Below are 14,613 nucleotides of genomic sequence, written 5' to 3'. Positions count from 1 at the left end.
ACGGTATGGGCATTTAGTCTGGCAGTGCATCACAGACAGTCTAATTGGTGCTGATTTAATAGCCTCTTAATGTCACTTGAAGGTCTGGAAACAGCTGTGATTATAATTGGCCCGAGCAGGCAGACTTACAGTACGCTGACCCCGCTGTCACGTCTCGACATGGCAGCAAATGTTTGCGTGGACGTTTGACTGCAAGGAGGCCACGATATGTGAATTCAAGGATCACGGGACAAGAAAGAGAAGAAGCAGGGAGAAAATCCCTCATCAGCTGGTTGTGTGGGAGAGGGGCCGATGCCTTACCCCGGGGGGAAAATAGATCTGACGATGGGTGCATCTGCACAGGATTAGGGGGTCAACAGGAGAGACAAGGACTGGCCTGGGAGCAAAGCTACTGCAAACCACACACTGGGTAAAAGTCTGTAAAGGCACATCCAAAAAGATGGAAAACACATAATCATGTTTCTTTGAATGACAAAACAGATGCAGTTTAAAAACAAGATTTACATGTTACATTATCACTCATAGGCCTCTGGACAGGGTTTAAATCCAGCTTCTTCACCGATCTGTTTGTGAACCAAAACTGCAACAACCAAGAAAGAAAGAACTAAACTACCTTAGTATTGACGGCACGATTGATCAGCCCAGGCCTTGCAGATTAATCGTGCTGCCAATCCAAATGTGGTGTTGCTTTCACTGTTGTTAGTTTATGCTCACAGGTACAAAATGAAACAGTGCAGAAGCTGTTTCAGATAGGTGCGTTAAAATATGTGCGATTTGTATTTATTGACAATAAAATAGAAAATGAACTGTCTAGAAGCAAATGTTGACTGACTTGCTTTTACTTGTCGGATTCCACTGTGAGCTGTGCCGCCAACATCTATACTTTAGGATTAAACCTGTAGTATTCAGTATGTAGTATACTTTTCATCACTTTATTGCAGATATTGTACGATATATTATGTAATTAAACCATTTTGTACTAACAGCAAGTGATACAAGCCCCCCTAAAATGGTCTAAAATCGCCCATGCATTTACCATTACCCTGTAACTGTGGCCATAGTACAGTAGCTACTGTTAAGCGTATGTTCCAAAGTCTTTAGATCACTATTTTAAGGTTAAAGGTTGATGTGTAAAGATTATGCGTTGCAGTGGTAAACTATGGTGCTGATAAGTGGACTTTGTTAGATTTGGAGCCAGGCTACCCGTTTCCCCCGTTTCCAGTCTTTGTGCTAAGCTAAGCTAATCGGATGCTAAATGTAGCTTCATATTTAGCCCACAGCTACAAGAGTGGTATCAATTTTGTAATTCTTGGCTCAAAGTTGAATAATCATTCCCAAAATGTTTTTTTAGTCACTTTTCAATGTGCACGCTAGAATTAGCGTGTATTATGGAATTAGTAAACAGCTATGGGGTCTGTGCACACATACTCTCACTAAGAACTAACACAGGTGGTTGGAATCAATATTGCTTTCAGGATTAGAAAATTAATAACTAATCTGACTTTTAAAAGTGTTTCAGAAAGTCACTGTCTAAGTTCTATTCTTACACCTGCTTTCATGCATTTATCTGGTCTAAAAGAGGCCTTTACGATTGGAATGCTTGGAAACGAAAAGAACCAAGTCTCAGGAGAGACACTGACGTTTAAAAATAAATAAATAACATCAATCTACAAATCAATTTGTTCCATTTTGAGCGCTCCATGTGACGGCAGTCTCTCTCCTGCAGGAATGAGCGTGGTGTCTGGCTGCTGAGAGCTGAACAACTGCTGTGTTTGCTTTTCTAATCCGATTTCTAAAGGAGGAACACGACAGGTGTGCAGGCAGAAAAAGATTATTAATAAATCAATACTGGCTGGTGGCAAGTTCAGGTTGGAATACATGTAATGTTTCTCTGAACATTGCTTTTTAATATAAATATAATTAGGGACTGTTTGTTATTTATTTCAGGGACCACCGGAGGAGTTTTGGGACATTTAATCAAAATAGACCTGACCCTCCCTTCACCAGCAATACATTTTAGATGACCCTCCAAAATGAAATGGAAAAAAGGGATGACCCTCCCCAACAATTTATTGATGCTTTCTGTGGTTTGCGCTTGGCAAAGACATACAGATAACAATTGTTTTTTAACAGCAATAACATATGTAACTAAACCTCTGCATTCTCATCTTACGCATCCCACTCCTCTGTTATGGTGTGGTGGCCAATTCAGTAAATTTACGCACTAACACTGTTGTGGAAACACAATAAGCATGGAAACTAAATGCACACTTCCTGCATTACTTCAAATACTAAGTTACTCCTCTAGTAAACTAGTATTCACATGAAATAAAACAATAAAACATTGAGACCATTCAGCAAAGCACACTGGGTAATTCAACACTGGTTGCTATGGACTCGTCACTAGGCTTCCTCAGTCATTGTATATTTTAGCATAGTTAAGCTTGCCGAAGCTGAACATTATCCAAAACTCCATTTCTCAGACGAGCGTCAATTTGGGAGCTTGCATGCTGCCACTCCTGGAGACCTCCTGTCTCACGCCCTCCCCGCTTGGTGCAGTCCGCAAGCTTTGACTTTTCAAAATAAAAGCTTGCGCCTGATCCGTTATGTTTTCGTACAGTGTTTTAGATGTTTTTGAACTAAACAGTACGGCAATCATGCTAATGAATAAAATTATTTTTTCATCAGATGTCTTAGGTATAACATGATGGAGCTAGCAAAGCAGTTTTGTGTTTATATGTGCGAGCGGGATTTATTCAGTTTGGGAAATCCTACGGTCTAAAGCTACAGCTCAAATTGTCTGGCTGACTAAATAGGGAGGGACCCATCTTATAGCGATAGGGGCCGAGACAGAGAGCTACATGGAGCTATATGGATAAATATGCACCAACAAGCCACTTTGAAATGTTGCTGTTCTCACGAATACAAAAGTTGGGTGACCCTCCCCCCTAGACTAAAGAAAATTGGATGACCCTCCCCTCAACAAAGAATAAAAAGACATGACCCTGCCCTATTTTCCTCCAGCGGTCCACTCCATAAATACCTAACAGTCCCTTACAGAGATTTTTTTTTTTTTACATTAAACTATTACTGGAAGTCATCAGCCTCCTCCTCCAGCAAACAGGGAAGCTTTTAATGATATTATCAATCAGTGGTTAACCTCCATCTGAAAGCAATTAATCATTCTGGGTGAGCTCAGTGCTCCTGACAACACTAATAAGCTAAAAGAGCAGTGTTATGAAATTAAATATTCAGTCCAACAGAAAGCGATTTTTGCAGAAACCAAGAACTTAGTGCACAAATCCTCTCAAAGAGACAAAAATAAATAATTTTGTCATACCATCACTACTGTCAAAAGATCTCTCTTTGTTTGTTTTGTTGGACCACATAAGAAATTTAAACAAATTGTAGGTCCAACGCATAAGCAAAATGTTTTCACCAGCCTTCTTTCTCTCAAAATACCAACACGTTTTATATTTGAGCCTTAATTAATGGAGAAAATAATGATAAACTTTTAAATACTTCCACCGACACTGAAGGTAGTTCAGAAGAAACATATAAGGTTTAAACACAACGTGCACATTTAAGATCATCATGTTCAGGTCGTCTTAAGTAATCTTTCTATCCAGATACCTGTGGCTCGATAGTTGGAACAGCTGATTCCCAACCAAAGGGTTCAGATCCTACTATTTTCTTTCAGGCTCTCTTATATTGAAGCACTGTGGGGTTGTTATGGTCAGGTTAATATATAGTAACAATTTCTTGTTGCCCGATTTCACTTTTTACAGCAATCACACACATTTTCTTCAGAAACTGTACTCTCAAGGTCTTATTCTTCTACATTTTTTCAGTCACCACTGTCTCTCCGGAGATTAAAGTATGCGCACATCTTTTTGGATGACACACGTTTTTCTCCCATCCCCGAATGCTGTGTCAACTAGCCAGACCCTCCTCCGCAGCACTGTGAAGGAAGGTCTGGCAAAGCGAGTTACTCCTGATTAGTTCTCACCAATGCATTCAGATATAGAAACAAACTTAAATTTTTATATTACAAGAAATGAATGTCTGTCAAACAATATTCCGCAAATATGTATTTAATCACAAAAGCAAATGTGATGTGCAAATGTTTATGTCACTTACAATAATTGTCTTTAGACATTTTTCTCATTCTTTGCATCAGAAACCAGAGATCTTGAGCTCATTGGAGCTGATGTGTACACATTTTTCAGCCTTCTCAAATGTGTGTCCATTCAGCAGCAGTGGGTAATATGTATTATGGAGAAAAATGGAGAACAGCATCAAGCATCAGGCCTGTTTCCTTCCGCACACACCACTCATTGAAAGGAATGTACAGCTGTCACATTAACTTGCACACAACAGTCTGATAAAAAAATAAATACAGGGAGCCAATATAAAATGGCAGTAGTGATTTACGTTCAATGAAAATCAAATAAACACCTGGGGGCAGAATCTGTCAAACAAACACCTGGGGGCAGAATCTGTCAGTGCATAGTGGGCTTTTAATGGGCTGCTGCTCACTTTGCCTTCTTGTGCTTCCTCATATATGCTGCTATTGAGTTGCTGATCTCCACACTCCTTTTGTTCTGTCCATAATACTCCACAAATTCGCCGTCGGGTCCCACCAGGTACATGATGATGGTGTGATCCACCTGAAGACAACAGGAGGGGGAAATCAGACTTCATGGACGAAAATCCTTTATTCATTATCCTTTATCATTATCACGTGTAGCGTGAATTAGAGCTGAAGATCTTTGCCCGAACCGGATGGGACCCGACGGGTTCGGTCTTAATTTCTATCATTTTACACAGGCTCGGGCTTGCACTCCAGGTTGCGCGGTAAATGAGCGCTCAGGTGATGCGTTTCGATTAGCGCGAAGATGGATGCTGAGGGGGTGAAACGGAGGCTGGCCTCTGGAGGACTTATTTTATTTCTTTGTTCCAACTTCCAAGTGGCCTACAGCCTACGTTAGTCATGAATAAATGATGTTAAAAAATGTATAAATGACTCATTCTTGACAAAAGGCAAAAGAGCTGTGTGCGTGCGCACATTTGAATAATGTCGGGCTGTAAACGGGTTCGGGCTTTTAAAAAGCTGTCAATCAAAATGTACTTGTCGGGCTCGGGCCGAATTCTGTCGGGCTCGGGCCTTGTTGGGCCTAACTTTTATGGCCCGATTACAGCTCTAGCATGAAAAACAACGGAGCAGGATATAACTCACAATGTAGTCGTTGTCCTCGTCCTTTGGTCCCTGGCTGTAATACACTCTGAAGGATCTGGAAACCTGCTCAATCTGGGCCGTTGTTCCAGTCAGGCCAATCAGCTTCGGGGAAAATTCTGAAAAATAAATCATGTATTTATTAGACCCAATGCAGTTAAAAGCAAGTTATCTATTAATGTGTTAATATAGGTGATAATGTATAGTATATAAATAAATAAATACTGTAGTTTGATCTGTGCTTAAATCAAAATTCTTTAAACAGACACATATTTGAGGATAATTAGACATCCGTTGTGTATTCGTCCAGTCTCTTAACAGTTATGCATATTAAAGATTACATCCTGAAAAGTTATCCCTTTTTCTGGCAAAACTGGGATCTCTTGCCATAATTTTAACATAGAAAAGCAAATAATTAACAATGAAATTAAGTTTATTCTACTTTTCTGTTGTAATTCTTCTATTTACATCTGATTATGTGCAATATTTTTAGTATGACCGCAATTCTTCTTTAAATCTTCTTCTTCATCCATCTTTGTGGGAAAAACATACAATGCCAAGCTTACAGAGTTGTTTGGTGCTTTAAAAAAAATATTTTCCTCCTTTCATCTGATAACTGTTATAGAGCTGACCTTAGGTTATTAATGCATGCAGTGGCAAAGGTGAATAAATCCAGCACATGCAGTGATTTCGGCATGCCGTTTTGGAGCATTGTTATCGGACATTTGGTTTTAACTTTCAGGAAATCTTCTGTACGTGAGGCTCCATCTGCTGTTGAATTTAGGGATGGCGGTCTGAAATAAAACCTGCATTTTACAGACTTTGCACTGTGTCGTTCACATTGATGCTGAAGATAATTTGTGAGACTGCTGAACTGTAAGCTGCCATTGATGTGTGAAAAGTAATCGAGAGAAACCTGCTGCACCTGAAAAGTCCAATAAATCCAGTCTTATTGCCGTAATAACAGCATTATGAAGGTGGACTTTAGAATTTAGCTACAACAGTTGCATAATAGTGTTAACAGGTTTGGATGTGTCTTTGTTTCAGTACACAGACAGGTATTTATCTCAGGAAAAGATTTTGGCAAGAATTCCAAGAAATATTAGCCTGGTTGACACCAGACCCTTCTCAGTTGTAACTGAGAGTGGGTCTGGGTTCAAGGTTCATTCACAGCTCATTTCCAAAGGAGCGTCACCAACGGACGCCGCTCAAATGCCTCTGGGCGCAATTGGATAGTCCTTCAACCAATCAGACCAACGATCCGGGTGACGTAGCAGCGACAGTGGTGTCGACGGGTTGCTGCGCTTCGGTGGACGTCACGTTGAATGTAAGCAAAAAGCTGCTCACCGTCGCTGCGCTATCGTCATCGTGTAAAGCCCGCCTCATCGGTTGTGATTGGTGCCTCGATTTGGAAAAATTGGAAATGGGCTTGAATGGGCTCTTGGCCAGACTGACTTGCAGAGCAAATCTCAAATTTGCCAGAAGTTCGTCAGGGTTTTCCCAGGCTAGAGAAATATGGGAATCTCAGTGTCCCTTATTTAACCCTATTGTTAAACCAACACTCCATACTGCATATACAAAACAGAAAACATGTTTTTTTTGTACCTTTCACATATGCAGCCATGGCCTCTGCTGTGTCCCTTGCAGGATCAATGGTGATGAGGATAGGTGTCAGGTTTGGAAGAGACTTTATTTTATCTGTGGAGAACCCAACAAGAACATGATGTTTGAGGAAAATGAGGATACTAGACATTATATATTTCTATTGTGTATCATAATTCCTAATGAAAACGGTTTTTATTACCTATTTCATCCACCACTTCAATCATTTTCTCTATTTCATCCGGGCAGATGTCGGGGCAGTGAGTAAACCCAAAATAGATGAGGACCCACTGGCCAAGGAAGTCCTCGCTCTTGGTGGGCTTGTTGTTGTGATCGATGAGCGAGAACGGGCCGCCCAGCGCCGGTCGACCGATCGATTTGGTCCGCTCTTTTTCAATCACTGCAAAGTTCAAAAAAGGTAACAATTAAGGATTTAGACCACAGGTCAGTATTGGTTAGCATCTCTACCACTTGATTTAACAAAACCAGTTTAATAAATATGAACCAAAGATTTATTAAGTTGTTTTACATTTTAAGTTGACCTTCATGCACACCGTAATTAAAGTGGTAAAATACTTACGCTCTTCCTTTTCTTTCTTGAAATATTTCATCGCTCCAAGCAGAGTGCCTCCAATAGCAAATGTTATCGCTAAAGATTTCCACGTCACAGGCTTTAAAGAGGAGACAATGAGAAAACAAAATCATAGAGGAATATTTGTATTCCAAGGCACCTGCTTCTTTAGTTTGTTTAGGCTAAACTGTGGTAAGCAGTCTGTTTGCTCTTTTCTTCCCAGACTGCCTGAAGCAGATGTTCTGACATTCTCCTCTCTAACAAACTCTGATGAGGTTTTGTTAAAAGAGGGATCATAATGAGCTTATTTTACGTGTTAGTAAAACTGTAAATATCCTCTCTGTGGTCAAAATAAACCTGACTGTTATTGTCTGAAATGAATTATTATTCAAATAGCAAATTATGGCGTGGGTCCCATGTGTTACATAATGCCATAACTTGTGAGCAGAAGTGATGATTGTACATGATTCATTGGTATTTTAAAAGGCCTTGATGCTCAATGGTCTAATTTAAAAAAAATAAAACTTCCCTGCCAAATATGTTTCTCCACTAACATGCTGTTATATCATTGACTGATGTGGTGGAGGGTTTTGAAACGCCAGAGCAATGCATTTCTGTGAATGAAGACACACTCCTTACTATAGAAGTATGAATAAGGTCTTACCGTTCCATTTGACGTCAATCTTGTGTGTAATTTAAGTCGCTTTAAGCAGCTTACGTTTTACCCCCACATACACACATCTGGATCAATTTGGGGTTCAGTTTCTTGCTCAAAGACACGTCGACATGTGGACAGGGCGAGCTGGGAATAGAACCTTCCACCCTTTAAATACTGGTCGACCATTTCTAACGGGCCCATTGATGACATATTTACTGCCAACAACATGACACCTTTTCAAAACGCCTCTCTAGATACACAAAATGGATAGTGGACAATCCATATATACTCTTCTTATGTTTTCTTTTCTTAATTTTTTTGACATTCCATATAGTCCCTAATTTGTGGTAAAAATGCAATCACCATAAATACATCAATTGGAATCACATACTTTAATGTCCCACAAAGGCAGGACATTTGTCTTTGTCTCACAAAAATAAAACCAATAAACACTAAATGCATCAAATCATTTACATCACAGCAACATATATGCAGAAGATGATACAACGTATACAATATCATAATCTAATAATATTTCCCAGCATGGGCATATTTAAGTGATGTTTGTTTATTGTATTAACTGTGTATGGTACCAAGGATCTTGTATGGCTCAGCAAAATCTGGATATTTGATTATTAAAACTATATTTTTGTAGTACTCTCAGGTGAGACCCCACCATTTTTTTCTTTTGGTAATTATTGATCTTTTCGATGATGTAGAGGTATCAGAAACCCATGCATCAAATACGAAACAAATGGCATAATATATTGATACATTGATTATAAAATACACTTTCTTGTTTTATTTTGAAACAAACACCTCATAACATCCAGTTTCTTTCCAGGAGTTTGAAGTTAACAGGTTGCAGCATTACTAATAATTAATATACATACACTGCAACCACTTTTAGAAATCTTAGTCCAAAATATTTGCATTAGTTGTTGTAAACCCATATCAGATAAATCATTGCACAGGGCTTTTAATGTATGATCACTAAAGTCTGACAAATACACTCACACAAAAAGCATGAAAGGAAGTTACTGTTTATTGCATCTGCAACATAAATAAGTTATTACATCCTGACAAGTAATGGCTCTACTACCTGAAGCTTTTAAAGCCTTTGTAAGGACATGTGAATACTCCCTATTTGAGCCTTAAACCAGAACTGATTATTAATCAGTTAATTCATATTTCATTTGAGTAAAATCATGTCCCACTAAGGGGTTGCAACTTTAACATATACTTTTGCCACTTACCCCAGACTTCTTCTTATCCCCTGATGAAGGCGGTGGAGGTAATGAGGAAAATGTTCTTGAGTGTTGATACAGCCGTTGAGTTGTTCTGCAGGTGTACCACGAACTCACATTCACCTGTTAACGAGTAAACACAAGAATAAAGACATGTGGTTAAAGAAATGCATCACAATATATAACCCTTAGCGGTATACGTGCAGTTTAGTGTCCCAAATTCGACGCTCATCAGTTTTTGGAAAATAATTTGGGACACTAAACTGCACGTATACCACCTTTATTGGCATACAACTAAACGTCCAGGCATTACGCCAAACTCCATTAAAATATTTGCTAATTTAAAGTGGTGTTGCAGGATGGAGACAGGTGGTGTGACTAGAGATGCTTACTAAATTAAGCGTTTTTTTGGATCCAGCTATTCCGGCTAGTACTTCGTTAGAAATTTACGCTGTAACGTTAATGCACTAAAGACAAACAAAAGCTTTTAAGATTAATCAAACTGAAATCAGAAATTAACGTTACATGGTGGGTTGTGCGTGCTCAAAATTGTGAGTTATGTGCTAATGAAAGTCGTGTTATAGCGAAGAAGCGTGGCTACGAACTTGCCAATGATGCGTACGCTAATTTGCTACATTTCATTAGGTATTACAGTCTACGGTTACACCTGATATCGACAGCTAGCTTGACCTACCAGGCAGCAGTGAACTCTCCGCGGTGACAGTCCGTGTTTCAGTCCCACTTCTCTCCGTGAAACATTGTGTGCGAGTCTGACCGTTTGGGTCTGGGTACATGTTTGCAAGAGTTTAACGTTACTGTGAAAAAGCCGGCATCCCAGGCTGTTATATAAAACACACAGGGCCATGTGTGGACCTTGACAGAACCGCTGCTGAAACGAGGAAGCGGTTACAAGTTTACAAAACGGGAATAAGGCACACAAACCAAACTGCTGTTTTGGAGTCAGTTCTGCATACTCGTGTTAACTTAAAATGTTGCATTGCGAACTGAAAAGGCTGATCTCAGATCAGTCTACCAGTAGCCCCTATTAAACACAGGAAATGACGTTATTTTTCATCTTCTTTTATCATCCTTTTAGTTACAGTGCTCGCTGCTGCCTCTTGGAGAGCGACAAATTATTGTTAAAAAGACAAAAATAAACATTTTATGATTCACTTTGTTTTATTATTTATATTTATATTTTAAATTATTTATATATTGCACTTCATTTGACTGAAGAAAAAAAAATAATCTAAATTCCACATGAGATTAAACTTTAAAGAGAAAGACAGTTTGTTATGATGCAGCACAGTTTGTAGGTAAACATTGGATTAAAAATACATGTTTTAAGTGATACAAAATGCACCTTAGTTGTCATATGTTTGTATTTAATGATACTACAAAATGTTTTACTTGAGCAGCATTCTTGGTCCAGGATTTTCAGTCAAAGAACATAACAAAAGGAATATTTAATCAGACAAAACAGTAAGAAGTTGGGTGTCTAAATGGCAGTTTTACAGTGTGAAGGCCAGTTTGATGTCAGCTCCTTATTGATGTAGTAGTAAAGCCAGGCCACAAAGGGGAAGACTGTGATGGCAACAGCTGTTGAGACTCTGAGCATCCCGACTGGAGCCCTGACAAAGAAAGGTATATAGGATAAAGTTAAACATACTGAAAATAAAACAAAAGCACATTTATTTTAATAAAGATTTGAAATACATCTGGTAACATCTTAATGTTACCTTCCGGAGTGGCGACACATGAGAAGCCAAACAATGGTCAACATGAGACCAGAAAATTCTCTAAAGGAGGAAGAAATATATTAATTGCACATTATTATTTTTACATGAATCAGATCTCCTTACAATTTCATGAGGTATTTTTTCAATATAATTTATTTGTTAAACTAATTAATTATGGCTGTACTGGGTTTGTAACCCCCAATTCATTATCATTTAACTATTATGTGTAATAGTCAGATCTCTAATCATAACATATATACACATATACACATATATATACACACACACACACACATACATATATATATATATATATATATATATATATATACACACATACACATATACATATATATATATATATACATATACATACATATATATATATATATATACACATATACATACATATATATATATATATATATATATATATATACATATATATATATATATATATATATATATATATATATATATATATATGTATATATACACACATACACACACACACACATATACATAAATATATATATATATATATACACATATATATGTATATATACACACACACATATATATATACATATATATACACATATACATATATATACACACATATATACATATATACACACACACACACACACACACACACACACACACACACACACACATATATATATATATATATATAGATGCTTATGCATACTTAGAGTTAACAAAAGTTCCTCTTGCCTTTAGAATAGTCATAAGGTAGAGTATACATATTCTCATGTGCAAATGCACATACAAGTCTGGGATGCTTGTTAGAGGACTACAGTGCTGCAGACTCCACATGTATTTTAAGTCAACAGTCCAGCAGTAAGACACAGCCTATACCTGCCCTGCTCCTCTTGGAAGATCTCTGTGATTCGCTCTTTGTAAAGTCTCCATCCCAACATGGCAACAATAGCGCTGGAAATCATCACATGGAGATCAGCAACACGTCTCCAGGGCAAAGTCTCTGCAAATAAGAAATAAAAACATGTTCAAATCAGCTCTGCAGTTTCTTGTACTGTTAAGGGTTGAGCTTCACTGAGCTGTACAGCCATTATAAAGCCACTTGATGACGCTATCAGCAATGGAAAAAAGACGTGTGGAAAACAGGAAAGGAAACTCAGAAAGTTACTGGGTTTCAAGGTAATTTATTAAGATTTTAAAATAGATGCATCTACTGCAAAAAAACAAAATAACACTACATATCTAAACTTATCTGTGTACCTGTCAAATGGGGTGTCAAGCCAATTAATGCACACAGGACTGCAGGAACACCATAACCAATCTGCAACAGAAACGTCGTGAAAATAACAAATCACATAAAGAAATGCCCAAAGACAAAATAATGTGCGAAATACTTGTACTCTTACCATCCATAACCCTGCGTCTGGATCATTGATCTAGAGTCAACATACAATATCTCTGGTCAATGATCACGATTTATGAGATGCATAAAAACATATAGACAAATAAATAAATGAAAAGTGAACGCTCACCTGTACATATGTTGCAAGAGCGAAGAATAAAGACATGAAAAAGTTGCAGACTCGCCAAATGACAGAAAGGCATGACTTAGAGTTCACCTCTTGACAAACCTCCCCCATTGTTGTATTTAACCTTTCACTTCCCCACCCGGGCCTGCGGGACGTAAAGACATGAGAAACCAAACGCTGACCCAGTCCTTCAACTCTGATATTACAGTGAGGGGTAGTTTGATATTAACTACTTCTGCATATTGCACTGAAATGTTTGGACATAAACCACAATTCACACATGATTTAATATCTCTATCTCCAAAGTGAGTCATATACGTATCCACAAGCTCCTTTTTGACGTGATATAAGCACGTAGACGCTCATTTTAGGCGGATTTTCTTTTGTTTTTGCAATTTTTGGTTGCATAACGTATTGTCAGCACTACACCCAGAGATACAGTCCTATAATCACAATACTGTTTTCATATAACATAACTATCTTCTAATGTGGAAAAAGGCACAATACAGATCTAGTTTATTTAACTACGTTGGATTAAATCTTGGACGTGCTCTGCCCTGACTGCTCCGTACAGCAAAACGAGCACACATTCTCCAAGACCGCAGTGACGTCAAAGTACCCACAAGGCAGAGATATGACTTCCGATATTTCTTTACAAAATAAAATCATTGTTGACTGTACATTTTGAAAGTTTTGCTTATGGCTTGTAATAAAATGCTAATGCTAATCAATATCAGTCCCAAACATGAGACATGTATTTTTCATACTTTATTTTTTTTGTATTAATTATTGTTAAACAAGTTAAAAAGGCTACATTTTTTACACATATAAAGAGACAGAATAACAATACCAAAAGCTCAAAAAGTAGAAAATGTATCCGTTAAAAAATAAATAATAGTAATTATTGAAAGAATTAAAGCTTCACCTAACTTAAGCATTGTGTTACATCAATTTTATTTCATCCATTAATCCATCTTCATCCGGTTATCCAGAGTTGGGTCGCGGGAGCAGGAGCTCCAGCTGCAAAATTATGTATGGTGTTGCTATAATTTGTGGTATAAATGCAAACATGAATAAATCGATTAAATCATAATAAATACTAGAAAAAAATAGTATTCTAGAATCATATACTTTATTGTACCACAACACAATAAACACAAAATGCATCAAATAATTGCCATGCATAGATGATACAACCCCATTATATAATGCCATGCTTCGCTTCTTTGCAATCCATGATGTCTCTCTCTTTCTCATGGCCTTAAGACCTCATAACGAGCAAGATTCCAGATTGGCCCATCTGAGCTTTCATTTTCTCAAAGGCAGAGCAGGATACCCAGGGCTCGGTTTACACCTATCGCCATTTCTAGCCACTGGGGGACCATAGGAAGGCTGGGGGAACTCATATTAATGTTAAAAAACCTCATAAAGTGATTTTTTCATGCCATGGGACCTTTAAGGTAATAATTGATCTTTAGCCGCAGGTCTGAGCCAAACCCAGGTCTGCTGCGTCGAGTAGTAAACCTCTATATATGGGCGCCCACTCTACCAATGTGCTATCCGGGCGCCGGAGTAATTTAATACATTTACTCAAGTACTTCACTTTCATGTATTTTACTTGACTCTTTTCATATTATGCTACTTTATACTTCTACTCAACTACATTTCAATGAGAAACACTTTTTAATTCACTACATGTATTTTATGAGTTACTTTGCAGATTCAGAGTATTGATAAAAACATAATCAACAAATAATATATGATACATTATTAAAGATTAAGCTACACAACAGTGTATAAGGTCATAAAAATAACTTTTACCAGCTACACCATTATAGTGATACGTAGGCCTACATTAATCCATCAATAATTATAATCCAATTTGGCCTATAGCCTATATCACAGATCTTTAACAGGGGGTCCGGGACCCCTAGGGGGTCCTCAGAGTCACTGCAGGGGGGTCTCCAAATTATTGTTAATTTTTGAACGTTTTTTTCATTACATTAAAATGTCTTAACATGAATCCAA

At 37.8% G+C, this 14,613-nt stretch overlaps 2 protein-coding genes across 2 annotated transcripts; both read right to left on the bottom strand.

The window, feature by feature from the left end:
- Positions 1–4,073: 4,073 nt before the first annotated feature.
- Positions 4,074–10,350, bottom strand: LOC116063963 (protein SCO1 homolog, mitochondrial). The gene is made up of 7 exons (XM_031319004.2): positions 10,009–10,350; positions 9,324–9,437; positions 7,419–7,509; positions 7,041–7,238; positions 6,842–6,934; positions 5,240–5,355; positions 4,074–4,670 (listed from the first exon to the last, which is right to left on the bottom strand). Exons 1-7 carry the CDS (start codon positions 10,177–10,179, stop codon positions 4,536–4,538), a joined length of 918 nt encoding a protein of 305 aa, XP_031174864.2. The 5' UTR covers positions 10,180–10,350; the 3' UTR covers positions 4,074–4,535.
- Positions 10,351–10,521: 171 nt separating this feature from the next.
- Positions 10,522–13,133, bottom strand: tmem220 (transmembrane protein 220). The gene is made up of 6 exons (XM_031319011.2): positions 12,589–13,133; positions 12,463–12,492; positions 12,317–12,377; positions 11,936–12,059; positions 11,054–11,113; positions 10,522–10,945 (listed from the first exon to the last, which is right to left on the bottom strand). Exons 1-6 carry the CDS (start codon positions 12,694–12,696, stop codon positions 10,813–10,815), a joined length of 516 nt encoding a protein of 171 aa, XP_031174871.1. The 5' UTR covers positions 12,697–13,133; the 3' UTR covers positions 10,522–10,812.
- Between the last annotated feature and the right edge of the window lie 1,480 nt (positions 13,134–14,613).

The sequence above is a fragment of the Sander lucioperca genome, chromosome 21 (genome assembly GCF_008315115.2).
Source record: "Sander lucioperca isolate FBNREF2018 chromosome 21, SLUC_FBN_1.2, whole genome shotgun sequence".
NCBI lineage: Eukaryota > Metazoa > Chordata > Actinopteri > Perciformes > Percidae > Sander > Sander lucioperca.
This window is presented reverse-complemented; position numbering and strand designations above follow the sequence as displayed.

What these genes read in the sequence shown, in the direction of transcription:
- LOC116063963 (XM_031319004.2), bottom strand. Translation starts at nt 10,179, where the DNA reads ATGGCCCTGTGTGTTTTATATAACAGCCTGGGATGCCGGCTTTTTCAC. An exon ending in TGAAGTGGTGGATGAAATAG is followed by an intron (nt 6,935 to 7,040) that starts GTAATAAAAACC and finishes GGTTCTCCACAG; the next exon opens with ATAAAATAAAGTCTCTTCCA. An exon ending in ACGAGGACAACGACTACATT is followed by an intron (nt 4,671 to 5,239) that starts GTGAGTTATATC and finishes TGTTGTCTTCAG; the next exon opens with GTGGATCACACCATCATCAT.
- tmem220 (XM_031319011.2), bottom strand. Translation starts at nt 12,696, where the DNA reads ATGGGGGAGGTTTGTCAAGAGGTGAACTCTAAGTCATGCCTTTCTGTC. An exon ending in CTTGACACCCCATTTGACAG is followed by an intron (nt 12,060 to 12,316) that starts GTACACAGATAA and finishes TCTTATTTGCAG; the next exon opens with AGACTTTGCCCTGGAGACGT. An exon ending in TTCCAAGAGGAGCAGGGCAG is followed by an intron (nt 11,114 to 11,935) that starts GTATAGGCTGTG and finishes TTCCTCCTTTAG; the next exon opens with AGAATTTTCTGGTCTCATGT.